The sequence below is a fragment of the Podospora anserina genome, chromosome 1 (assembly GCF_000226545.1).
Source record: "Podospora anserina S mat+ genomic DNA chromosome 1, supercontig 6".
NCBI classification, from domain to species: domain Eukaryota; kingdom Fungi; phylum Ascomycota; class Sordariomycetes; order Sordariales; family Podosporaceae; genus Podospora; species Podospora anserina.
The window spans coordinates 305,875-330,886 of record NW_001914851.1 but is presented as its reverse complement, the minus strand read 5'-3'; the positions used below and the strand labels follow the sequence as shown (position 1 = coordinate 330,886).

Here is a 25,012-nt window from a genome sequence, read left to right as displayed (position 1 = left end):
GATTTGAATTATCCGGGCGATGGTGGTGGTGCAGTTCCGGGGCTGAGAGAATCAAGAGCCCAGCCCGTTTTACTCTGGTCATAAGTCATAATTATCGAACAATGGTCGAGTTACGTAAGGTTCCAACTATAGAGCTTTCTTTCAGGTGGCGCCGTATCCGTTATAGGAATGAATACCAGGTATCTTTGAGATACTAGGTAATCTCAGCCCTCCCTGAAGGTAATAACGAATCAGAAGGCGGAGAACTCAGCCGAACGGCAAGAACGATGAACCAAAGCCTCGGGTTTACGTCTTTACGTCTGCAGGCCTCACCACCATCTTTTCGGCTCACGGCCAGCCGAAAGGAAAAGGCACGATGCCTGAGCCACCTTTCCATCATTCTTTACGTCCGATTGCGTTTTCCAAGTTGCGCAGTGTCATACACAATCAGCCATTACATTTTCTACTCGAATCTTACTGGCACCAGTTGACACCCTCATTCCACCCACTTCACCCAACTAAGGAATTCTCGCTGTTTGTTCAGAGATCAATGCACTAACGACATGCTCAGCCAACATCAGAATAAGCCAAGCCATTGTGATAGAGATGATGTACTTCAGCTGTGGCCAAATAACCTTATTTGTCAAAGACAGACTCACAATAGGTAATGAGCCAAATACGAGTTCAGGTCCTGCCATCTCTTCTCCACCACCGGAGCACTGCCTTCAACCTGCTTTGTTCACAAGACCCGAAATGAACAAGCCACACAGCGAGAGCCGACAGTTCATCCAGCGTTTCTGTATAAGCTAGCAGGCAGGGCACGAGGAACGCCGAAAGCAGATGATTCGGGCGTCATATCATGGGCAGGTATCCAATTTTGTTGTCAAGTATCCAAAAGTGTCATGACTTCAGCCCTAGGCTCATTATGGCAGTGTAAACGAACAACGATGAGATTCTTTTCTTAGTACTCAGGTTGATTGCCGTCATGTGAGATGAGGCCAAACAATATTTGGAAGTGTCTCTCAGTCTATAAAGAGTTTCTGAACTCGACGGAACCCCATCCATCCGTCACTCATACAAACCTCTCGACCTCGAAAGTTAGCAACCAGCCTGGCGCCTCAAGATGCTTCACAACAAGATCTTGCTCGCCCTCTTCATGGGAGGGGCCAGCTGTACCCGTATCTATGTGAACACGACAACTACCACCCATGTTACCGCCACCCACGACCCTACCCCTCGACCAAGCTACCCTGTGTGCCGCAATGGTACCCATTGTGGTGGAGTCTGTGGTGATGGGTAAGTGCTTGAAATTTGATCCTTCGGACTTGAACATGACTAACCCTTCACCTTGTGCAGGATGGTCCAGTTGCCCTATGAGCAGTGCGATCTCGGCCCAGAGCTCAACGGAGCACCCAACTCTGGCTGCTCCAAGGACTGCAAGAAGGTTCCCTGCTGCGGTGATGGGATTGTGGCATTCCCCGAGGAATGCGATCTGGGCCATCGCAATGGTGAGCTCAACTCCGGTTGCTCCAAAGATTGCAAGAAGGTCTCTTGTTGTGGTGATGGACATGTCGACTGGCCCGAGGAGTGCGATCTTGGATCTCTCAATGGTGAGCTCAATTCGGGCTGCACCGACGACTGCAAAAAGGCCCCTGTCTGCGGCAACGGGTACATCGATCCTGGCGAGGAGTGCGATGCCGGGCCAAGAAATGGAGCCTACAACAGCGGCTGTTCAGATAACTGCACCGTCTGTGACTACTGCGGTGATGGCATTCTGGATGCTCCTGAAGAGGAGTGTGACCTTGGTTGGCAATTCAACGGTGCCCCTGGGTCCAAGTGCTCTGCCAACTGCACCAAGGTTGACATACCCTGCCCACCGACATGCGGCAATGGCGTCGTCGACCCAGGAGAGCAATGCGATTACGGCTCGTTCAATGGTAGCCCTGGCTGCAAGTGCACAACCAACTGCACTTGGGTCAAGGGGCCCGTCTGTGGCAACGGCATCACCGAGAATCCCGAGGAGTGTGATGACGGTGATCTCAACGGTACTCCCTCGTCCAAGTGCACCAGCACCTGCACGTTCAAAGAGCCCTGCTACCCTCCGAATCCATCAGTCTGCGGAAACGGCATTGTTGAGCACCCGGAAGAGTGCGACGACGGCTACCTCAACGGCACCCCCAACTCCAACTGCACAAAGACCTGCACCAAGATAACTCGCTGCACGTCCTCTTGCCCAAAGCCAACGTGCGGCGACGGTCGCATTGACTACCCCCTGGGAGAGGAGTGCGACGACGGCGAGGCCAACAACGGAAAGGATTACTCCTCCTGCACGGCTGACTGCAAGCGCAAGAGCAAGCCCAGCACGTGTGCTACCTGCAACCCGAACCCATTCTTCAACAAGTGCACCATCACAACGTCTTGCATCTCTACTCCGTTTGGGCTGGAGAAGAATTACTGTGCTTGCCGGGCTGGGTACAGAGCTTCTGGCCTGGCGGCTACCGATCCGAGACAGTTTAGACTTCCTGGATTCGTGGGACAGGAATACAGGGTGTTTGTTGCGCCGGGGGTGGAGTGTGATCAGCTTTGTGATAGCCCTCACCCGGGACCGGATAGTTGCAGAGAGGTTCCTGTGAGGGCTGATTGTGCGTAGATTTCTGGGGATGGTTAAGATTGTGGTGAGTGCGATGAAGCACCGGGGGGTGAGAGATGGGAGTGAGGAGGTTCCGTTACCTACCTAGGTACTTTGGCCTTTCTTGTGTTGTTTCGGTTTTGCTTTCGTTTGGATAGAAGATGGTATTTCTTTGATGAGTTTGTTTGTTAGTCTCTTAGCTCTGAATTTACTTAACCTTGACTCTGATATATTTGACTCTGATATATGTTAGCTGCTGCTACTGGCGCCTTACAGCTTTGCGCCTTTGCTATTTCTCCGAAGGAGCTACTACCCAGTCGCTAGACTCTTATTCTCCATTGGGCTTGAAGTCTTCGGTCAGGTTCTGTAAATGTTGATGAACGTTTTGCAGTGCCCTGCTGTTTTTCTGAAGCTAGAGACTCAAAGCAGCTTTTCTTTTGTCAGACACTGTCATCAGTTCAATTACATGCCTCAAATTGACTGTCTGAGTTTTAAACTCAACAATTAACAATTTATTTTCATCCAGGACCCTGCAAGATATCTGCTACCCTGAACCCTCCCTCTGGCTGAAGTCAATCGACTTCATCATTCGAAGACGTTCTAGACCAATATCCGACATACTTGACTTATATCCTAACCTCACATTTGCAAATATATCTTGTAAGTCGTCTTTTTACATAACCTGTGGAAGTGACATCACTTAGGTACTTGAGCTTTACTTCACAAAAGACGTGAGTACCCATGGCGGTCAAGGTCGGGGTGTCTCCGAGCAACCGTCAACACATCGTTCTGAACCTCCTGCCAACGCTTCAAGTACCGCTTGGGTACATCAATCCCCGGGCCAGCCCCGAAATTCTAGCTCGAGGTGCCGGTTCTTGCTGCTTGACGAGACGCCACATCCGCTTTTTGGTGAGGCTAAACCCCGTGGCGATGCCCAGGCACCCAACGTAGCTCCACACTACAGCCAAGCTCGTAAAATCGGTGCGACAGGTGAATGGTCTCGCCAATTATTGGCTGTAGGACTGCCCAGATGGACCTCTGTGTTGGCCAAGTCCTGACCCTTTTGCAGGTATTCCAAATCGCTAGCTGGTTACCGTACGTAAATGCAAATTCGGTTAAAAGCTTCTCATGAAAGTGTTTCTGGGTGATTCTGTATATTTGTCAACAATAGCAAAGCGGTTGTCAAGTGCTAGATTTGAACCATCGTTGTTTGTTGGCTTGCTGCTCTGGTCAGGGTTAAGGGTCATTAACAGCAGTGGTGATGTTCAAAGTGGATTGCATTGCTACCGAATTTTACCCACGCTTGACATTTGTGGGGAATTGAGAACCAATTCGAACCCCGCCATGGATCGATAAGCAGACTGCTTATCAAGCAGGCAAAGTGCTGGAAAAAGTTGTGGTAAATATTACCCCACCATCCCGCCAGTCTTCAAGCATCGAGTTAGCTACCAATTCCTTTTTTCAAACTTCACGAATCACTGCTCACCATATCCGTTAGAGCTAAGCTTCCACAAACATGTCATCCTCGAAGCCATACCAACACCCTGCCGACGATGACGACTCGGAGCCCGAGATGATCGCCGAGGACGATGTCCAGGAGGTTGTTGACGATATGGACGGGGATGAAGATGTCCCCATGGACTCAGACGACGAGGAGCAAGGCGAAGAACTAGTGCTGGAGAACGACGGTATCGCCTACTTTGACCAGCACAAGGATTCAGTCTTTGCGATCGCTCAACATCCAGTATACCCACATTTGATTGCGACAGGTGGTTCCGAGGGCGACGCCGACGATGCCCCAGGAAAAGGCTACGTTATCGACATCTCTGCCGCCTCGTCAAAGCCAGTCCTCCCCCCAAGCTACAACTCAGACCCTAGCTCCGTTGGGGCGTGGCAACCGACCGAACTTCAGCCCCTGTTCGCCATCGATGGACACACAGACAGCATCAATGCGCTGACATTCACTCTACCACGCGGTGACTTCTTGGTCAGTGGCGGCATGGACGGGCGGTTGCGCGTGTACGCTGTAGGAGTTCCCAGCACCGGGACAGGTGCTCAGTTCAAGTACGTCGGCGAGTCACAAGAAACAGAAGAAGTCAACTGGGTATCGCCTTGCCCATCCGCCGCCCATCCGAACACCATCGCCTTGGGCGCATCCGACGGCTCCGTCTGGGTCTTCACCATTGACCCAGCTGCCGATCCTTCCAACCCAATCCAGATCGTCCAGTCCTACTTCCTCCACACAGCATCCTGCACAGCAGGCGCCTGGTCTTCTGACGGCCTTCTCCTCGCTACCGTCAGCGAGGACAGCTCCCTCCACGTTTTCGACGTCTTTGGCGAGGCGGCTGCTAAGAACCTCGTCACCGATAACGGTCAAACAGTTGTGTCTCTTGCGGACGCGGATCAACGCTTCTTCGTCGAGGGTGGCCTCTACTCCGTCGCCATTTCCCCCTCTGGTGGGCTCGTGGCCGTCGGTGGCGCCCAGGGTGCCATCAGGGTCGTCGGTCTCCCTCGCCTCTCCGCTCAGCCTGCTTCGCGAACCACACAACGTGCCGTCCCCGTCCAACGAGGCCCCGCCGGCCGCAGAGCTGCTCCTTCCAACTCGTCCAACGCGCAGAGCGATCCTTCCGCCGGTGCTGGCGTCGTTCTGGCCGCGTTGAACGTACAATCAGACGGCATCGAGTCCCTGTCTTTTTCGCCGCAACAGCCTCTCCTCGCTGCTGGCTCAGTAGACGGCAGCATTGCCATCTTTGATGCCGCGAGGTCGTTCCAAGTAAGGAAACACATCCGCGGTGCCCACGAGGGGGAGTCTGTTGTCAAGGTAGACTTTGTCCGGGCTGCCACTGGCGCGACTGCCGGTTGGCTCCTGACGTCGTGCGGTTTGGACGGCGTGGTGAGACGGTGGGACATGCGCGGCGCGACCGCTACCCAGGAGGCTGTTGCTGCTGGGCTGACGGCTGGTCTGATCAAGGAGTGGAAGGGTCACAGAGGTGGTGGTGAGGGTGGTGGTGTTTTGGGTTTTGTGCAGGGCGCTGATGGTGAGAGGGTCGTCACAGCGGGTGATGACTCCGTGGTGCTGGTTTTCGAGGCCTAAACGCAAAAGGCCAATCTGATTGGTGTTAAGTATGAGTTCAAGATATCCATGGGGAGTTAGTTGTCAATAGATAGGACAGAGTTGCATATTGGGAGCGGTCATTTTTCATGGAGGTCAAAAATAAAATGGGAAGCAATTTAAGTAGTCGTCTTGACAGAAAAAAAGCGTTCTATTTCGTGGATCTTAGTGTGGATCGTATAGATGAACAGCCGAGTGCGTGAGACCTGGGGTTGGTTCCAGCTGTCGATTCACAATGTTGAGCTCACCCATCCACCCAAACAACTCCAACGCTCAAGAAAACAAAAAGTGAGAAAGACAGTCCCGACACTATTTATTTTGACAAACCACCCCGTCTTTGTTGAAAAACGCCTTTCCCTTAGTTCCTCCCTAGAGCCAGCCACCTGATGATGTGTTATTGTAAGGTATCTAGAGATGCATGCATGTTGAAAAGCAAAGGAGAAAAATGCTGCCAGATCCCGCCAAACCGCTCAGAAACTCCCGTTTGCGGCTTGTATATGTAAAAAGCCAATCAATGCCGAACGTATTGTTGAACCCCATCTCCTTTTCTTCCCTTCCTCTTTGGGAGATACTTGTTGAACTCTCCCCTTGCCTGCCTTTTGACCCACGCCCCCTCGAAACCATAAACTCCAACGCAGAAGAAGAAATGTCTATGAGCAACACCCGTCTAAAACCCATTTGTGTGTCTATTGAGAAGTCTGAACAGAAGACAGATTACCGCCCGTCGTGTCCTCTACAGGAGGGCAGGTGCAGAAAAGGTTGGTATCTCCGTAAGCTAGAAATATGTCAGCGTACTTGAGACCGATGCCATAACACGGCAAGAAGTCACTTACTATCGTTAATTCTCGCCACACTAGGCCAGAACTTCTTCTCCTTGAGCCAAGGCAGCGGGTAGGCAGCCTTGGTGCGGCTATAAGGTCTATCCCACTTGCTTCCCTCCTCGCCATCGCCGCCAATGATATCCACCATGGGATGAGGCGCCATCTTCAAGACGTTGCCCTCACGCGGGGCCTTGCCCTCCTCAATCTCACGAATCTCCTCGCGAATGCTGACAAGAGCATCGACGAAGCGGTCAAGCTCCTCCTTGGACTCGGACTCGGTAGGTTCAATCATGAGGGTGTTGGCCACGGGCCAGCTCATGGTGGGAGCGTGGAAGCCATAATCCTGCAGGCGCTTCGCGATGTCGATCGCCTCGATGCCGGCGGTGGCCTGGAAAGGCCGGACGTCCAGGATGAACTCGTGGGCGCATCTGCCGTGCTCGTTGGTGTACAAAATCGAGTAGTGGGGCTTGAGCTTGGCGAGGAGATAGTTGGCGTTGAGAAGGCCGACCTGGGTGGCCTTCTTGAGGCCGGCGGCGCCCATGAGAGCAATGTACGACCAGCTGATGGGGAGGATACCGGCGCTTCCAAACGGCGCACTGGTCACCTGCGTTGTGGTATGGTTGGGGTAGTTGTGGAGCGTAGAAATGGGAAGGTGAGGACCCAGATGCTTCTTGACGCAGACAGGGCCGACACCTGGGCCACCACCGCCGTGGGGAATGCAGAAAGTCTTGTGCAGGTTGAGATGGCACACATCTGCGCCAATTTCACCAGGGCTGCAAAGGCCGATCTGAGCGTTCATGTTGGCGCCATCCATGTACACCTGGCCACCATGGGAGTGGATGATGTTGCAGACCTCCTTAATTTGCGGCTCGAAAACACCGAAGGTGCTGGGGTAGGTGATCATAATGGCACCAATCTGCTTGGAGTGCTGCTCGCACTTGGCCCGAAGGTCCTCGAGATCCAAGTTGCCCGTCTTGGTGTCGCACTTGATGGGGACAACACGCATGCCCGCCATAGCTGCTGACGCCGGATTCGTGCCGTGGGCCGAAACAGGAATCAAGCAGATGTCACGGACAGGATCGTCAGGGCCGCGCTGAGAGTCGAGGTAGCTACGGATAATCCGCAAACCTGCGTACTCGCCCTGAGCACCTGAGTTTGGCTGCAAACTCACCCCATCCATGCCTGTGATGCTCTTCAACTGCTCCTCAAGCTCGTAGATGATAGTGTAAATCGGCTGCGCCTTGATGTTCTGCTTCAAACGTCCAGGATGAACATTGGCAAAGCCTGGCAGGGTGATGAGCGACATTTCAGCGCTACCGTTCAGCTTCATGGTGCATGAGCCCAGAGGAATCATGGAGTGCACCAGGGAGAGATCCTTGGACTGAAGGTGGTGGATGTAGCGGAGCATCTCTGTCTCGGAGTGGTGGCTGTTGAAGACGGGATGTGTCAGGTACGGGGAGGTCCTCTTCAGCGTCTCGGGTATGTTGGCAGTTCTGACGGACTGCTCCTCGAGCAAGCTCTTGACAGTGGAGGCATAATCCTCTCCAGAGTTTGCCGACTGCTGCACCAGACAGGAACGGAAGTCACCAAGAATCTGGACAAGTCTGGTCAAATCCTCCTCCGTGACTGTCTCATCCAGGCTGATAGCAACCTTGCTCTCGCCGACTGGTCTGACGTAGACCCCAGTCTCCTTTGCGAAACGGTAAAACTTATCAGCCATGTTTGGCAAGTCGATGGTAACGTTGTCGAAAATCGGCTCCTGGGCTTCATAGCCATAGCGTGTAGCGGCCGCCCAAATAACCCGTGCAGCAAGGTTGCATCTCTCAGCAATCCGCTTCAGACCTTCAGGGCCGTGGTAAACTGCGTAAAATGCGGCCATGTTGGCGAGCAAAGCTTGAGCAGTGCAGACATTGCTGGTAGCCTTCTCTCTCCTGATATGCTGTTCTCGTGTCTGCAAGGCCAGACGAAGAGCACGACCACCGAGACGATCCTTGGATACGCCGACAAGACGACCGGGCATCTTCCTCTTGAGCTTCTCCTGCACGGCAAAGAAAGCAGCATGGGGTCCTCCCGATCCGAAGGGTACACCGAATCTTTGCGAGTTTCCAAACACGATATCAGCACCGAGTTCGCCCGGTGGGGTTAAGAGAGTAAGTGCGAGCAGGTCTGTTCCGACGCTGAGGAGCGCGCCTTGCTTGTGAACGGCATCGGCAATCGATCGGAAGTCGGCAGCGTTACCGAACCTATCAGGGTACTGGAGCATGACACCGACCAAGTTATCGCCCAACTCCTGCAGGCTGGCGAGCGTGGACTCGTTAACGTCCATAATGGCGACCTCGACCCCCAACGCTTCAGCACGTCCGCACAACACCTTGATTGTCGCAGGATGAGTTGACTTGGAGACAACAAACGTCTTTCCTTTCAGCTTCTGCCTCGACGTAGGCAACGAGTTCAGGGAGATAGCCATCGCTTCGGCTGCCGCAGTTCCCTCGTCCAGCAAACTAGCATTGGCAACCGGGAGAGCTGTCAGATCAGTCACCAAAGTCTGAAAGTTGAGCAGGGACTCGAGACGGCCCTGGCTGATCTCGGGTTGGTATGGCGTATAACTGGTGTACCAAGCCGGGCTCTCGAGCACATTGCGCTTGATTACTTCAGGGACCAAAGTGCCGTAGTATCCTTCGCCAATGAAGTATCTCTCCGACTTGTTGGGAGTCCCAGCAATGTCCTGTGCGATCTTCTGAACCTCCCATTCCTGGAGACCCTCCCTCGACATGGTTTCGCTCTCAGACTGCTTTCCCTCAGTCACAAACAACTCCCTGGTTGACCGGATATCCGCGGGTATGACTTGCTCCACGAATTCGTCAAGCGACTTGACAGGGGGCGAAAGAGCCTGGAGCATCTCCTGCACGCCCTGATCGTCCGGGCCGATATGCCGTTTGGTGAAGCTCTCATTGATAGGGAACAGGTCGGGCAGTCTATGGAACTCGGGTGTCCGGAGGGTCGGTTTCGGGCTTTCCCAGGCGGCGCTCGTGGTGCTCTCCCATCGTGCGAGTGCCTTGGGAGTAGAGCAAGCAGTTGCAATGCGAGGTCGCAAAAGTGGCCTTGAAGCTCGGGAAGCGTGGAGCAAAGCACCTGGTACCTTGCGCAGGTGCGCCATCTGCTGTCTGGAAGCCATTGTGACCGGAGAACAAGAGCTTCGAGACCTCGGTGAGATTCAATCGGGCCCAGGTGTCAATGACGGCCGGACAAGTCGATATGGCGGCGCAAGAGCGCGCGTCCGTCCAGAACAAAGACTTCTGGCCAAGGATTGTTAAGGTTGTACCCTGAATGCTCAGTGGCACACAAAGATGCCGTGTGTGGCCGTAGACACCGACGTGTATTGCTGGCGCAAGGGATGAGGAGAATATGAAAAAATACGGGGGAAAAAAGGTAAGAAGAAGTACGACGTGGGAGGCAGTCCAATGGCGCTTAGATAGGGTCGGTTTTAACGGCAGTCCACGAACAATCCCGAGCCAGGTTGACGTCAAGGCAGCAAACCGGTCTATATGCGATTGTCCGCTAGACTGGTGAAAACTCGCCGAAAGAAGCTGGAATTCCCAACCTACGACAGGTACGGGATAAGTAAGAGAGATAACGAGCAAGAAGAAGCGGCAAACTTTAAAGTCAATGGCAGCCCTTATCCAGTCATACTGTCACCCTCCGAGGTCCCCAGTCCCCAGGACAGTCCACTCACCCCCACCGTTATCGGTCCCCAGTATCAACCACGGCCCTGGAGTCTGGAGCAGTTGTTTGTATGCTAGTTTCAAGGGAAGGCGGTGGCAGTCGGGTATTCTCGGTTAGGGGCCTCCTGATAACGCTCCGACTGGTTCACCGGCTTTGCATGTTCGTTGCATATGGTGTTGTCTTAGGTAATTGTACTCCGGGTACCATTCCGAGCCGCAATGCCAAGCCCACCTTCTGCGCCGGGCAGGCGGTGCCAGCGCTCGCGCCGCTGTCATCCGCCCTCAAGCCCGATTGCCGAACTAGGGATGGCGTCATGAAAAAAAAAAGTATACCGACCGCCAAGTTCTTTCAAACTGCCATCGTGGGGTCAGAATTCAAGGAAAAAGCCTGAAAGGTCAAAACACTGGATCTTGATCCACAGACTTTGAACCCGGATCCGAAGTTTGAGCTTTCAAGGTTCCCAGAAGAAAGAAAATAAAATCAATCCTATCGCAACACCCAATCGATACCATCGTCACCGGCCACCTCGTCCTCCCACCACGAAACACAAATAACCACCACAACCCCTTCACAGAATCAAAATGTTCGGTTGTACGTCACTGTCTCCCCCTCTCCTCCAAGATCTCACCGCCTTCCAAAAATTCTAATAAATAATCGAAACAGTGCCCCCACAAGTCTCCGAGGCCGAGCTTCGCGCCGCCGAGGCGGAGGCCACCTTCACCATCCAGCGGGTCATCGCCACAGCCGCTGCTCTCTACCTCTGTATGAAATTCCCAATCTCTATCTTCCCCCGGCTGGTTGGGTGATTCTAACCTTTGCCCCCTTGTACAGCCCCCTTCGTCATCGATGCCGTCTCCAAGGTCTTCTAAACGGTCCAAGACACTCGATATGCCTGCCACAGCCTGTTGGTCACGTATTGCGATACATCAAATACCACCACCGTGACGACCAGGCCATGTATAAACACCCTGTACCAACAATAGAGTAGTGGGTGTTATCTGGGAACTAGAGCAGGGAAGGCAGGCTTACTCGCTTGCCCACTTGCATGTGGTAACGGGATAGCCATCCGATAGACGGTGACACTAGGCACGGCGCCTGCTCTTTCTTTGTGGGGATTGTGAGTGGGATCGTTTCCAGAGGGCCAACAGGAGCCAGCCGCCGGCGTCTCTGGCATAGGCTGAAAACCATCTGGCGGCTTCCATGGCAAGGCGTTTGTTGAAAACTCAGCTCCCAGTCAAAAGATCCGGGACATACCTCGCAATTGCAGGCAAAAATGAGAAGGAAAGAAAAAAGCATAAAACAGTCACGAGGGGTCCATAGATTCATGATTACAAGGCGAATATTATGCCCTAATTTTGAGTACCAACACTCTACAAAAGATCCGTATCCACGCCAACGCCTTCGCCGTGCTGCCCAGGTCTCGTCCTATTTTTTCCCTACAACTTCCTTGCGTGTTGAAGTATGCAATAGAGTCCCTAGACTGGAAAACCAACACAGCCTAGTGAAACCGTGTCGTAAGCCTCGCCGATTCAGGTGTAGCATGTGACTAGCGTGCCTTCTTTGACGGAGCCGGTGCTGGCTTATGTTCCTTTTCCCACTCGTCAAAGTCCTTCTTGGCTTCCTCAACCTGCTTTCTAAGGTGCTGAAGTTGCTTGTCGTAGTCTTCGAGGATCTAAACAGCACTGTTAGCCCTGGGGTTTCAGAGTTGCTTTGCGATGGGGAAACACCAACCTTCTTCGCCTTTGCCTCCACATCCTCGCTCAAGCCCCCATTTTCAAGAGCGCCAGGCTTGTTGATCTCGTCCTTGAGGCTGTCGGCATACTGCCTGAGAATGATAAGACGGCTCCACAACTCCTCCAACCGCGCGCTCAAAGCAGGGTCCTGCAGGTCCTTGTCGATCTTCTGAAGCTTCTGCTTGAGCTGATCCTCATCGCCAGAAAGCGCGTAACCCCTGTTGCGCAGAATCTGGACCTTGGCGGCCAAAACCAAGCAACGCCTGCTCTGCTCCGCATGCTTCCTCCGCGCATTGAGCGCACGAACAGAGTGCTCCAAATCGTGACGAGAAAGAATCGCGTCTAAGCTGGCGTTGATGGCATGGAGCTTGTTGTTGAACTCGGCAAGGGCCCTTCGTTGCAACGTTAGGCGCGCAACGATAGCTGGGAAGCCAGCGCAGAGAACGGGCATGAAGTTGGCCGCAGGCTTGTTACGAAGAGCCTCGTCCCACTCCTTGGGGTCGTCCTGAGGACCGGGGTGGTAGTGTGGTACAGCGTGCTCCTCGACCTTGTTGTAGAGATAGGTGCGGAAAACGCAGTTGGGGTTCGAGGGGTCCCATTTCTCGGTGATGAGCTTGATCTGATCAGGAATTGGCTTCTGAACTGGTTCGGCGAACAAACGGCACTGGTTAGCACGGAACATCACACAATCATGTAGTAAGGAGTGATGGGTTGGGTGATAAGAAGCAAAACATACAGTTTGTCTGGCTCCCAGGTTGCCATATTGAGCTGCCCAGCTGTTGGGTCGAGTTGGTCAAAGTCTGCCCTAGCGCCAAAGGTGCTTGTTGTTGCGCTTGTGGTTGCGCCTGCTGCTGTTGCTGCTGCTGTTGCTACCGTCGAATTAGCATCACGCCCATTCGTTGAGAGACGAGACTCTTCTTACACTGGCAGCTGGTTGCGCAAACATGCTATTACCGAAGATGTTCTGCCCCGCGGGCTTAGTGGCGGTTGAAAACATCGAAAAGTGATAAATCTGGTCGAATGGAACGCGTAAGGTAGGGAGACAAACGGAAGGTCGCAAATCGAGGGACCGAAAACAAACGGCGACGAGGAGTATTGACCGGGAGGGATGCGCGCCGGAGATGCAATTATAGTTGTCTAGCTTGTACTTTTTATTTCCTGTGGCCTTGTCGCAAGCAACTGATGAAGAAGGGATAAGATGTGTAAAGTTGCTGTTGGACTTTGTCGGATATGGAGTGGTTGAATGTTTTGTTCGGCTTGCAGTCTTCAAAAACTGAGCTCCATCAAAAGCTGGCCCAGGCTTTCTTCGTTGCTCACTGGCGCAGACCGCGTTTCCAGTGGGTCCTCACCGTGCGGGCAGGGCGCCTCACCTTGGTAAAGCCAATCATCCACCAGCGGGTGGGACCCACACGTCAGGAAGCCGAACCTCCAGCAACTCCAAGCATCGCCAGAGCTCCAAAACACTCATAGCTTCGCAGCCAAGTTAGGCCCGCCAACACCGTCAAGATGGCAGCCAGAAAACCCACGTACGTGTGCTTTGTGACGGCTTCCAAGCCCAGTTCACCAATTGGTGTGATTGAGGGGAAGCAGCGCCCTGGAGCACGGAATCACTGACATAATCGATAGCTTCAACCAGCAGATCCTCATCGACCCGACGCCGCTGCCAGATTCGATCCCCAAAGTCAAGGAGGTCGGCGCCAGCTCTGCCCCTCTTCTCTCGGCTGCTTTCTTCATCGGCGCGCGGTGCAAGGACTACAATGATGACTACATGCAATGCAAGACTGTGAACCCCGGAAAGGGCGAGTTTGAGTGCCTGAAGGAGGGGCGGCGGGTCACCAGATGCGCCCGGAGCGTGTACGTGCCCCTTGTTGGATTTCTGGCTTAGGGGAATGGATCCATGCTGGATTTCGACAACGACACATTGCAGGAAGAGGCCATGAGAGCTGACAGATACGATTGATCACCAGCATCGAGGATATCAACAAGTCATGCCTGGAGCAGTTCCGCGCCCACTGGACATGTCTCGAGAACAACAACCATCAGCTTTGGCAGTGCCGCCCCGATGAGTGGAAACTGAACAAGTGTGTTTTCGACAACCTGGTGCGTCATGTCCCTGGAACCGAGCCCAGTCACATATATCACCCACCGGACGATGTCGCAAGCTAACCTACATGTTCATGATCAACAGAAGCTCGAGAAGGTCATTCCTGACCAGCCCAAGCAGTCAACACCCGTCCACCTCAGACAGAAGCAGATCTATGCCCACTCACCGGTCCCGGCGTGGGAGAAGCCATTCATTGCTGAGAAGTCCCAGTCCTCCTAAGCCTGGGTGGAATTCTGAGGGGCTTTCTGTCTGCGCTTGAAAGATGTGACGAGCTCTTCTTTCTTTACCTACCTGTCTCGATATGGGGGATAGATGGATGCACACGTCTGGGCTCTGTATATAGTAGAAACCCAACACGACAGGAGGAAGGTGAATCTGAAGTTTGTCCAGAGTTTCGCGGTTGACTGTCCTTCTGCGTATTCTGCGTATATCATCCACTCGCTATTTTTTCTTGACTGAGAACAGTTGCAGGGGCAGTGGGGCGAGGCACGCCGAGACAAGGTTGTGTTTCATTCTCTTCGTCGAGGCAAGACTTCCGGGTACGTGGAGTCTTGTGGTAGCTCTCTGAAGAGTCATGATGAAGAAGCTTGCACCAAGCTGTCTGCCTCCAGAGCAGTACACATTCAAGCGGATTGAGTCTCAGCCTCATTCGTCATACCCAGGGACGTTGGCGGTCTTTCACGTCGGAAATGGGGCGCAGCTAAACCCGCTGCTGTCTGCCATCCAGTATGTTTGTCTCATAAACCACTCCTGTTTATATTTTGCGTCAATTCGGGAAAGTCGATGTTTCACACAAACACGAACAGCCGCGTAGTTAGATCCACAATGACTTCTCCTGGGCCAACACTTTCCGGGCCATTTCATCGACTATTCAGCAAGTGGAAGATCTGCTCGTGCTCGTCGTGGACACGTAATGTTTTAATGTGTACCATTAACGGCTTACGCGAACCTCGATGACAAGAACGATCATATTACACTAAAGGTCCCCCTGTGTTGCCATGGCAGCCACACACGCAACTGTAACTAGGTTCGCAGCACCAGTCAAAGGGAACTTTTACAGAGATTGAGCTCAGTTCTCCATGATGACCAGAACTCGCGGGGCGATATCTCCGAGCCGAGCTTCTCTCGTTCACGACCAACAACGTCAACGACTGGTCACAAAACGTGAAAATGCAACTGTGACTGTGACCAAGGTACGGAAAGGGCTCGAAATAGCATCCTAGCACTATTAGAGGCTGGAGGTTCTCCGCACTGAGTTCGGAGGAGAACGCTCCCGGGCTCTGTGCTTCGTTTGGTACACTCTGACCACCATTTCTTTGGACATATTCGGTCATGATGTGTATGAGTGACCAGATGAACGGAGTATTCCCTGGATATAGGGATCTCAAGTTGAGAAAGGTGGACAGGAAAGCCGCGACACATTTTGGCGACCTGATTGCTGGCATAGCGAAACCGGAGTTGAGCGGAGTGAATCAGCCATGTCTTGATGACAATGTCTTAACCTAGGGAACTGGTGTTTTAATCCTCAACTCAGCCTGCCATGATGTCCTTCAGTGTCTCGGAGGCCTTGCCTGGTCTGTCAGCACTTGCCTTCACTCAACTGGACCACGGCGGTATATGTTGTGGTCTTGTGCTCACTACCCTTGACAGGCTATGGCAGCAATCATGTAGTTTGAGTTGGCCATTGCAAGGAGATTAATATATGCAAAACAAGGACACCTGCAGGCTACTCAACCAATATCCCGAGAGAAACCGACCATACAATAAAAAGTGATCATAGGTAGTCATCCACTCATCTGTCTCGGAGACTGGAAGCTGGGCATGTTTCAATGAGGGGTTTTTGATGTAAAGAATTCGGCAGCAAAAAACCCACATTTTGATGGCGTAGGTAGGCCTTCTTGCAGCAAGACCCCTCTCCAACCAGAGATCACAATGACGGGTTGATGGTCTCAATCTACCGCAGCGATTTAAACTTGCTGGAAATCCCCATCCGGCATGACCCATGCGGTGGGTATGAACCGTGCCTCGGACAAAAATATGTATGCTATTATTGAGTCACTCGGAACAACTTCCACATCAGTTCTCGCGTAACAGTCAGACAAACAGGGCATCATCTGGTTGATCAAATTGGCATCTCGTCAGTCATGGGGCTTTGCTTCCCCAGACCCAACAAGTGGCACGGAACGGAGAGTGGAGTGATAGGGGAGATATCCTTCATTTTGTGGTCGGTTTTATGGACATGAAGTGGTCATGGTCGCGGACAGCACTGTCGAGGCCGATGGAGACGGGCACCACGGGCCAGGTCAAAAGCCATCTCGGCCACCATGAGCAAGTCGCCCCCAAGGCCTTCATGGGCCACATTCTTGCACCCGTTCCTCAGGGGTACGCGTAAAATAGTGGCAAAAGGATGCGCTGCTGTGCGACAAACATCGTCTTCCAAAATATAGGAGGCTGTCACCAACGGACAGCTGGGAGCATCAGGCAGGCAGGCAGTCGGCGGCTCACGTTCCGCGACGGAAACTTGCCGACTCTGAAGTCTGAGACGAAAACGAGAGATCCCGCCAGGAAAGATTCCGATGGCCTCTTCGGATTCAAGGGCAGAATATCGACCTCCATTTAGAGGTCATTAGGGTTTTGCGGCGTCGAATACGCACATAATCTGCAGCTTTGTCTTTGGTAGAATGTGGTCTGAAAATGGGAGCGATCTTCTGGATCAGCAGCTATGTCGATGAGGCGCACACCACGTTGCAATGTTTTATACTTTAACCAGACTTCCCGGACACCAGAATCGAATATACACACTCCCGTCGCAGGAGAGAGCCACACCAGAAGGAGCATGAAGTTGCCGGTTGCTAGAGACCGATTTCCTTCATGGATATCATAACCACCGGTAGGGAAACCCCTGCGCGTCTTCCTCGCACGACAATCTGGCCGCAGTTGGACCAACGGTGATCGACCCCCCTTAAATGTGGGCGTTTGCCGCCCTGTGCCTGCTCCCCGCGGGGCATATCTGGAAGTGGAAGGCACGAAGGGCAAAGATGATGAAATTTTGCTCAAAATCCTCAAAACCCCGGATGTGTAATCTGCTCTCAAACACCGAGCTCATGCCCCAAGAGATCTAGTTTCCGATCTTGCAAATTTGCTAGGTATGCCGACCTAGTAGGGAATTCGATCAGACTCTCCAGGACTCTCCAGGTTTGCAACTACACAGAAGCGGCATAAAAAGTGGCCCGGGGGTATCGTAGCAAAATTCCTGCACTGCAGGATTCGAGGTTGTGCTTCGCAAGTCTGATCCTGTCAGAATCGGATACAATCCAGATAGATGGTGATGATTGAGACCAGGGGATATGTTTTGTTTTTTCCCCACTGGGAACTTAACAGATTCAATACACGAATATCATAGAAAGCACTGTATTATCTCAGAACTTGATAAAACATCGTTTGGTGTTGCAACACATGCTGGCGTCGATCGAGTCATGTTAAGGCTTTGGACGGCACGATCCTATCAACCCTAACAATGCAACATGATCGTACGCTTGTCGATGGAGTTTCTCAGGGGGAGCAGTGGTGAATTTCGTCAAGGTCTCCACCCGCTGTTAGCGTCGTTTCAGACAGGCGGGGGTTACCGCCGTTGTGTCCATTGGCTCTCCCAATCTCTGGGCACCCAGGTTAGCCCCGGTAATTGCAAGCTACCCCGCCAAGTCCTGCAAGGCACTCCTCAGGAACAGCGATTTGATTGGCTCTAGACTTTGGGCCAGAAGGGTCTCGAGGAGTGCGGCTATCAAACCGAGGGCTCGATGAACGGCCCTGATCAGAAACATGGGACGACAGCTCCCTGTGTTTTGGAGCCAATTGTCTAGTTGACGTGACACCACCTGAGAAGACCGAGAAACCCAGCGACCCAGCCGGCAGCCTGGAAAGGCATCACAGGATACCCGCTGCTGCTGCGTTGCGCGGTTGTGGATGTAGTTCGAGTATAATAGAATTGGACTTCGCACTGCCATTTTCCTGTTCCAAACGTCAAGGACCGCTGACGCTATCGTCTGGTAAAGAAACCTACCTTGTGAGCAAAACCCAACTTCACATCTGGACACACACCTGAAAACCAACCCTTGGTGCAGTTGATGCATCAACCCCTCCCCTGGTCCGCCTGTTTGCTTGAGAACTGCGGCGTGGTCGTGATATTTCCACTCCGTCCGCCCCGCATTCAAGAAAATTAAGGTGACGTCTGAAGGGGGCCAAAGAAGCCGGGACCAGCACCCTGGATTCTGATCCCCTCAACCTGACGCTCCAGCTTGGGCCCCACCCGTTGCCCGCTGCTAAGAACACCATCCTTCCTTTCTCGATTCTCACCTTTCAACTCTTCACCTTTTCTTCTCTGGTGTGACCCGTGGACTGCATCCTTCCCACAACCACTTCCTCACCTTCTCTTCTTCCCCCAACACTCCTTTTGAAGTAAAACTTCAGTCCACTCCTTACCAACTGTTCGCCATCTCTGGTCTCTCGACTTTTTCGACTTTTGTGCCCTGCTCGATTTGGCGACTTTCCACTCCTTCTCAAACCAAAACATCAACACCTCTCTTGACGGCGGCGCTGTCGTTTGGTGTTAGGGCGACCTCGGAATCCTGTGGCTACTGCGGTACTCGTGAACCCTGGTTGTGGACGACGACAAGTATCGTCACGCATTCTTTTCTCGTCACTCCTTCCACTAGCAGTTTTATCGACGGACCGGTGCGGCAAGTCAAGAGACGTCATCTCGATCCAGCTCAGCGGACCGACGACTGTCTCACAAAAGCGAACGATCCCATCGACATCCTTGAAGGATCAAGCAACGACAGCAGTGCTGCCCTCAACCTGGCTCTGGGTACATAACTTCCCATCTCAGACCCATCGCCTCACGACCAATCCATCATTCAGACCCGAACTATCATCACTCTAGGTACGTCTGCTGGTTGGCACGTCTCTCTGATGCCCACGTGGGCCGTGTCTCATGCATCACAATCATATTGTTGCTTTGAAAGTTGGGTGACGGGAGTCCCCTCTGGCTATCTGCTCTCACCAATCTGACTCAACCTTGATAATGCATCAGACCGCGAGACTAATGTTCTAGACAGACACGCCGATTTCACAAATATGAAGTCCTCAGCGATGCTCGCCGCCTGCGGCGCTATTCTGGCTGCTGCCAGCCCCATCCTCCAGGAGCGTCGCCTTATTGTTCACAGTAAGGTCGTCATTGAATGGGTTACCGTCACTGTCACCGAAGGCGAGCAGCCCACTCCGGCTGTGTTCAGCGTGGCTCGTCGCCCCGCTCAGCGCACCACTACTACTACCATCGCGACCACCACGTCTGCCGCCCCCCCCCCGCCGCCTCCTCCCCCTCCGGCTCCCAGCACGAGCGCTGCTCCTGAGCCGGTGGTTGTTGTTGAGCCTGCTCCGGAGCCCGAGCCTGCTACACAGGCCCCTCCTCCCGTTGTGGAAGCCCCTGCCCCCGTGGTTGAGTCCCCGGCCCCCGTCGTCGAGGCTCCTGCTCCCGTCGTCGAAGCCCCCGCCCCTGCCGTGTCTACTCAAGCCCCCGCTTCGGCCCCAGCTCCGGCCCCAGCTCCAGTGAAGGTCGAGGCCTCCAGTGACTATCAGAAGGCTGTTCTTGAGAGCCACAATGTGCACCGTTTTAACCACTCCGCTGGTGCTCTCGAGTGGGGACAGCAGTATGCCGACTCTGCCAAGGTTCTTGCCCAACGTTGCAAATTTGAGCACGACACGTAAGTAGAATAGGTTTCCGACGTTGGATCATGGTTCTAACTGTTTTGCAGGAGCATCAACGGTGGTGGCTACGGCCAAAATCTTGCCATGTGGGCCGCATCTGCTAACGTTGACAAAGTCGACCCAGCTGCTGCTGCTGCTCGCGCCATCTCTAACGGCTGGTACAATGACGAGCTTGAGCTTTTCCCTGCCAGCGAATATGGCCGTGCCAACCCTAGCGCCCAGGCTCAAGCCACCTTCTCCAAGTGGGGGCACTTCACCCAGCTTGTCTGGAAGGACTCCAAACAGGTTGGCTGCTTCACCGCTCGCTGCCCTGTCGGCACGCTTGTCTCCAACATGGAGTCTTTGTACACTGTCTGCAATTATTTCCCTGTTGGTACGTTTCAAAATAGCCATTTATCCACAACTACTTGTGTCCCACCGAACTAACCTTTTGTACGTGTAGGAAACATGGGCGGAGCTTACGGCAAGAATGTGCTGCCTCCCCTTGGCCAGCCCATCTCCATCGCCGCTTAAGTGTAGGCACAACTGATCGTTAACGAAGACGACGTAACTATGTAGAATACTCGGGACGGCCCGGGCCGTTTATCTTTTCGCTTCTTCCTGTGTATACAATCGTCTTTTGTTGTACACATTGCACTTATTCCACTGTTACCGCTCGATCCTGGTGAACTTGGTATCTATGTTGGCTGAGAAGGGAGGATGGGTCGCACGGTTACCTGTCAACCCAGCTCGAGCTAGAGAAAAGCCTTGGCAACTGGTCCGCCGTACTATTCGGCTTCATTTCTAGATCCCTTGCGAAATCACATTCCGTCATCACAGCGGTGTCAACCTCTGGCCAAAAACCAGCGATGAGCTACGAGACTTACGACACGACAATGGGCAGCACAAGGAAGGGAATGAGAAGCGTGAAAATTAGTCCTTGATGACTTGGAATATGGGGCGCATGTTTTTCCATTTGCTTCGTCTGCCGGGGAAGAGTATTCCTCGGTTGTAGCTTTGCGGTTGATTTTTCTGATTTTAGGAGTTTACATTGTCTTCCTTCATGTGGGAATAGTTTGTTGTCCTTGTTGGTGCTTACTGCTCTGGGAAGTTTATTCAATTCTTGATACGGGATTTGGCCTTGTTACCTTCATCGCGGCTGGTGCCTCCTCAATGGCTTCACACGGATGATGCTATTTATAGGGTTCATGGATGGCGGTGTTATCATGCTTTTGGGTACTTCATGTATCGTACGTATACAGATACTGAATGTTATATGAGATGTTTTTATCTTGAATCAGGATGTTGGTTTCCTGTCAAGTATGGGCTTGTGGAATCATGACGACTGCTAATGCTGAGGGTCTTCTTTTTGGGTCGATGGTAACGCTTAGATGTGGGACGGTGGCCTGGTAGTCAAGATGGATGTCACACGTCCTCCAGATATACTGAGAATGACAGCCCTATTGTTGACTTGAACATTACAGATTTGTAGCACAAAATGTTCAGGATGATAAACCCGACAGTCTCAATAGGCCGTTGATCTTCCCCCCGTCAGGTGGGGCTCGGCAACGGGGCAAGCCGCATCCCGTCATATCCCTGCTCGTGTTAGCCGGCCGGAAGCTCCCCGGCGCATCGGTCTGAGGGCCACTCCACAGGACAGCTTCCGTGTCCGGCAACCCAACCTTCCCCAAGAAGGCTTCTCTGACGACCTGGCTTATCATCATCTATGTTTCCAGACTTCGAAGCCAGCCTACAGTAACTTGCTTCATCAACTTTCTCGTGAATATTGATTTCTCCGATCTGGACCCATAACCCGACTGCAAGATCTTGAGTCACAGCTATCGACCTACCCCGCAACGAATCAAGCCGACCTTAGTTCACCAAGCAGCTGGTCATCGATCTGGTCCCAACTTACTTATAACCACCCGCCCGCCTTGAGACTTGAGAAGGTCATTTGAACAGTGTCATCGGGAGGAATTTTGTCAGTCTCTTCAAGATGATGAGCGCACAGCTCCAGCAGCAGCAATCGGCGGCAGACGGAGCCGCCCCGCCAGCGTTAGGAAACCAGTCGCTGGGCTCCGATGAACTCCCACCTGTACGGAACCGCGCCTCAGAAAGCAAGAGCCCATATGTTTTCCTTCATGCCGACACACCTGTAGCTTGGCAACCTATGAGCGAGGAAACTCTGGCCCGAGCCAAGGCCGAAAATAAACCCATCTACATGCATATTGGATTTCTGGCTGATCACCGTAAGCTGTTCTCCGCTGTTGCTTTCAATAACAACAAAAGCTGACCGTATACCACTCCAAGTTTGCCACATAACAACCCGGGACACATTTCACAATCCCACAGTTGCCGCCTTCCTCAACGAGCACTTTGTCCCGATCATCGTGGACCGGGAGGAGCGACCAGACCTCGATGCAATATACCAAAACTACAGCGTTGCTGTCAACAGCATCAGTGGCTGGCCGTTACACCTATTTTTCACTCCCGATCTCGAGCCCTTCTTCGCGAATGCCTATTTACCTGCGCCTGGTACTGTTGGGGAGGATGGGGAGGCATGCGATCTGCTCACCATTTTGCAAAGTAATCATCGACTGTGGGTCGAGAAGGAGCAAAAGTGCCGGGAGGAGGCTGCGAAGGAGCTCGAAGGCCTAGAAAAGTTTGTTCAGGAAGGCGCTTTGCCACTTGCTCGCGCTCCCAACGCCACAGCAACGTACGATTCGGATATTGAGGTGGACCTGGACCACGTTGAGCTTGCTGTAAGCCGTATAGCAAAACTTTTCGATCCTGTGCATGGCGGTTTTGGCCAGCCTGGGGAGCCAAAGTTTCCTAACCCGGCGCGGCTGTCCTTCTTGCTCCGGCTCAGAGAATGTCCTGATACAGTACGCGATGTCATTGGAGGAGACGAGGATGTTGAGAGGGCGACAAAGATGGCGCTTCAGACGTTGAGCAAGATGAAGAACAGTGGTTTAAGAGACCACATCGGTGAAGGGTTCATGCGGATGAGTTCCACCAGCGACTGGAACATGCCCCATTTTGAGAAGATGGTGGGCGATAACGCCCTACTGTTGGGGGTTTATCTTGACGCCTGGCTTGGAAACAGAAAAGGAACACAACTGACCAACCAAGACGAGTTCGCCGATGTTGTGTTGGGTCTGGCCGACTACCTGATCAGTCCCGCAATTCAGCAAGAAAATGGGGGCTTTATTTCAAGCGAGGCGGCGTACTCATACTATCGCAAGGGCGAACAGCACATGACAAACGGGACATTTTACCTCTGGACTCATAGGGAGTTTGACGAGGTTCTGGGACCAGAAGCCAGCAATATCGCTGCCGCATATTGGAATGTACAAGAGGATGGCAATGTACCCCAAGAGCGGGATCCCTCCGATGAGTTTCTTAACCAAAACATTCTTTCCGCCGGTAACGGTGTTCATGAGCTCTCTACTCAACATGGTCTTCCGGTTGAGGAGATACATCGGATCATTGCATCTTCAAAGAAGAAGTTGCTTGCTCATAGGGACAAGGAACGCGTACGACCACCCAGAGATACGAAAATCATTGCTGGAGTCAACGGCATGGTCATCTCAGCACTATCCCGGTCACAAGCGGCGGCGGAGGCTGTTGGCCATTCCAAAAGTGCGGAGTATATCAAACGCGCTGAAAAGGCAGCCCAGTTTATCTTTGACAATTTGTGGTTAAATGATATCAACACCGAAGGTCCAAACGGTGGGCAGCACAAAGTACTGCACCGCTATTGGAACAATGGGCCGAGCGAGACGCTTGCCTTTGCTGATGATTATGCCTTTTTGATTGAGGGTCTTTTGGATCTGTACGAAGCAACACTCAGTAAGCGGTGGCTAAATTGGGCCCAGGATCTTCAAGGTGAGTCGATCCCCTAATGTTTCAAAATGACGATAATGGAGAGCTGGTTGCTAACGCACCAGACCAGATGCACAAAACCGGCTATTTTATGACTCGCCATCGGCAGTGAACGGTACCCCAAGCCGACGCGCCGCTGGCTCTGGCGGTTTCTATTCAACTGAGCTGCAGACCATCAGCAGCAACATCCCACGCCTGAAGAGTGCCATGGACATTCTGATCCCCTCGGTCAACGCCGTCTCGGCCTCCAACCTCTACAGACTGGGCTCCATCTTTGCGGAATCGCGCTATAAGCAGATTGCGTTAGAAACGATCAAGGCTTTTGACCCCGAGCTCATGGAGCATCACTGGATACACCAGAGCCTACTGGCAAATGTCATAACAGCGAAACTGGGAGTGGAAGAGGTCCGGATAGAGAATCAAGACCTTGTTCAATCACAGCTGGCTGAGCTACGCTTGAGAGCGAGAGGTCGCGCAAGGGTTCTTGTCGAGGCTAAATAGTCATGCCTGGCGATGCCTGCCAAGTTGAAGTCGTAAGAGGCAGACATGGTTATATATCGACGGTCCAGGACCTGATTAGGGATATATGAATCGGGAACTGGCACGCTTGAGCAGTGGGCGAATGAAACGCATGGGAAGGTAGCTTTTGAGTGTGTCGGGACTCTTGTATCAAAGCGGTCATGTATTTATAGTTGGCATGTGTTTAGTAGTAGCATGAGTGTTGAATTAAGTGGTACGTGTAGATGCTGGATTTGGTGTTTTCTCCTTAACTCACGATGGCTGTTTTGAGTGTTTCGCTTTTTCATGCTGTGGTCAGGTGTCGAAACAGAGATTCTTATGCCGAGAACTGCTGAAGAGGCCCTAATATCATGACATAAAGCATGTGCCTGGCTTTGCAGGTCTACGCAGGTGAGGTTGGAGCATCAGAGGGCCAACATGGAGCATTCTCTCTACATGTGCAGACATGATCCCAACACTGTGCGGCAAATGATAGCTCTAGGCCTCTCGGTTATCGCCATACAATGCTCAAGCACCTGTGAAAGAACCATCACCTATCATTCAGGACCTATTAGAGATATGTTGAGACCCTGACACCAAATAAGACAGCGTTCTCCTCTACTCCTCTGTGTGGGAGGCCCCCATCTCCGTCAGACACACTCGATGAACTACCATGAAGCGCATCTTTTTGGTGAAAATAAAAACCCATTCATGACCGGGGGGACCGCAATGCTTTGAACAGACAGACGGCCAATGCTTCCGGCTCAAAACATCAGTCACGAATAT

General features: G+C 52.7%; 7 protein-coding genes across 7 annotated transcripts; 5 read left to right on the top strand and 2 right to left on the bottom strand.

The window, feature by feature from the left end:
• Nucleotides 1-1,336: 1,336 nt before the first annotated feature.
• On the top strand, nucleotides 1,337-2,629 carry PODANS_1_22320 (uncharacterized protein; the record flags this gene model as incomplete). Its single annotated transcript, XM_001906515.1, has 1 exon — nucleotides 1,337-2,629. The coding sequence occupies one exon, from the start codon at nucleotides 1,337-1,339 to the stop codon at nucleotides 2,627-2,629; it is 1,293 nt and encodes a 430-aa protein (XP_001906550.1).
• Nucleotides 2,630-4,124: 1,495 nt separating this feature from the next.
• PODANS_1_22310 (uncharacterized protein) lies at nucleotides 4,125-5,702 on the top strand (the record flags this gene model as incomplete). The annotated part of the gene is made up of 1 exon (XM_001906514.1): nucleotides 4,125-5,702. One exon carries the CDS (start codon nucleotides 4,125-4,127, stop codon nucleotides 5,700-5,702), a length of 1,578 nt encoding a protein of 525 aa, XP_001906549.1.
• A 704-nt stretch (nucleotides 5,703-6,406) lies between these two features.
• Nucleotides 6,407-9,716, bottom strand: PODANS_1_22300 (uncharacterized protein; the record flags this gene model as incomplete). Its single annotated transcript, XM_001906513.1, has 2 exons — nucleotides 6,407-6,495; nucleotides 6,554-9,716. 2 exons carry the CDS (start codon nucleotides 9,714-9,716, stop codon nucleotides 6,407-6,409), a joined length of 3,252 nt encoding a protein of 1,083 aa, XP_001906548.1.
• Nucleotides 9,717-11,810: 2,094 nt separating this feature from the next.
• PODANS_1_22290 (uncharacterized protein) lies at nucleotides 11,811-12,679 on the bottom strand (the record flags this gene model as incomplete). The annotated part of the gene is made up of 2 exons (XM_001906512.1): nucleotides 11,811-11,936; nucleotides 11,996-12,679. The coding sequence occupies 2 exons, from the start codon at nucleotides 12,677-12,679 to the stop codon at nucleotides 11,811-11,813; spliced, it is 810 nt and encodes a 269-aa protein (XP_001906547.1).
• An 824-nt stretch (nucleotides 12,680-13,503) lies between these two features.
• Nucleotides 13,504-14,320, top strand: PODANS_1_22280 (uncharacterized protein; the record flags this gene model as incomplete). Its single annotated transcript, XM_001906511.1, has 4 exons — nucleotides 13,504-13,523; nucleotides 13,624-13,851; nucleotides 13,965-14,097; nucleotides 14,186-14,320. The coding sequence occupies 4 exons, from the start codon at nucleotides 13,504-13,506 to the stop codon at nucleotides 14,318-14,320; spliced, it is 516 nt and encodes a 171-aa protein (XP_001906546.1).
• A 4,914-nt stretch (nucleotides 14,321-19,234) lies between these two features.
• On the top strand, nucleotides 19,235-20,377 carry PODANS_1_22270 (uncharacterized protein; the record flags this gene model as incomplete). Its single annotated transcript, XM_001906510.1, has 3 exons — nucleotides 19,235-19,860; nucleotides 19,912-20,237; nucleotides 20,307-20,377. 3 exons carry the CDS (start codon nucleotides 19,235-19,237, stop codon nucleotides 20,375-20,377), a joined length of 1,023 nt encoding a protein of 340 aa, XP_001906545.1.
• A 1,462-nt stretch (nucleotides 20,378-21,839) lies between these two features.
• Nucleotides 21,840-24,229, top strand: PODANS_1_22260 (uncharacterized protein; the record flags this gene model as incomplete). Its single annotated transcript, XM_001906509.1, has 3 exons — nucleotides 21,840-22,092; nucleotides 22,154-23,731; nucleotides 23,799-24,229. 3 exons carry the CDS (start codon nucleotides 21,840-21,842, stop codon nucleotides 24,227-24,229), a joined length of 2,262 nt encoding a protein of 753 aa, XP_001906544.1.
• Nucleotides 24,230-25,012: the final 783 nt, after the last annotated feature.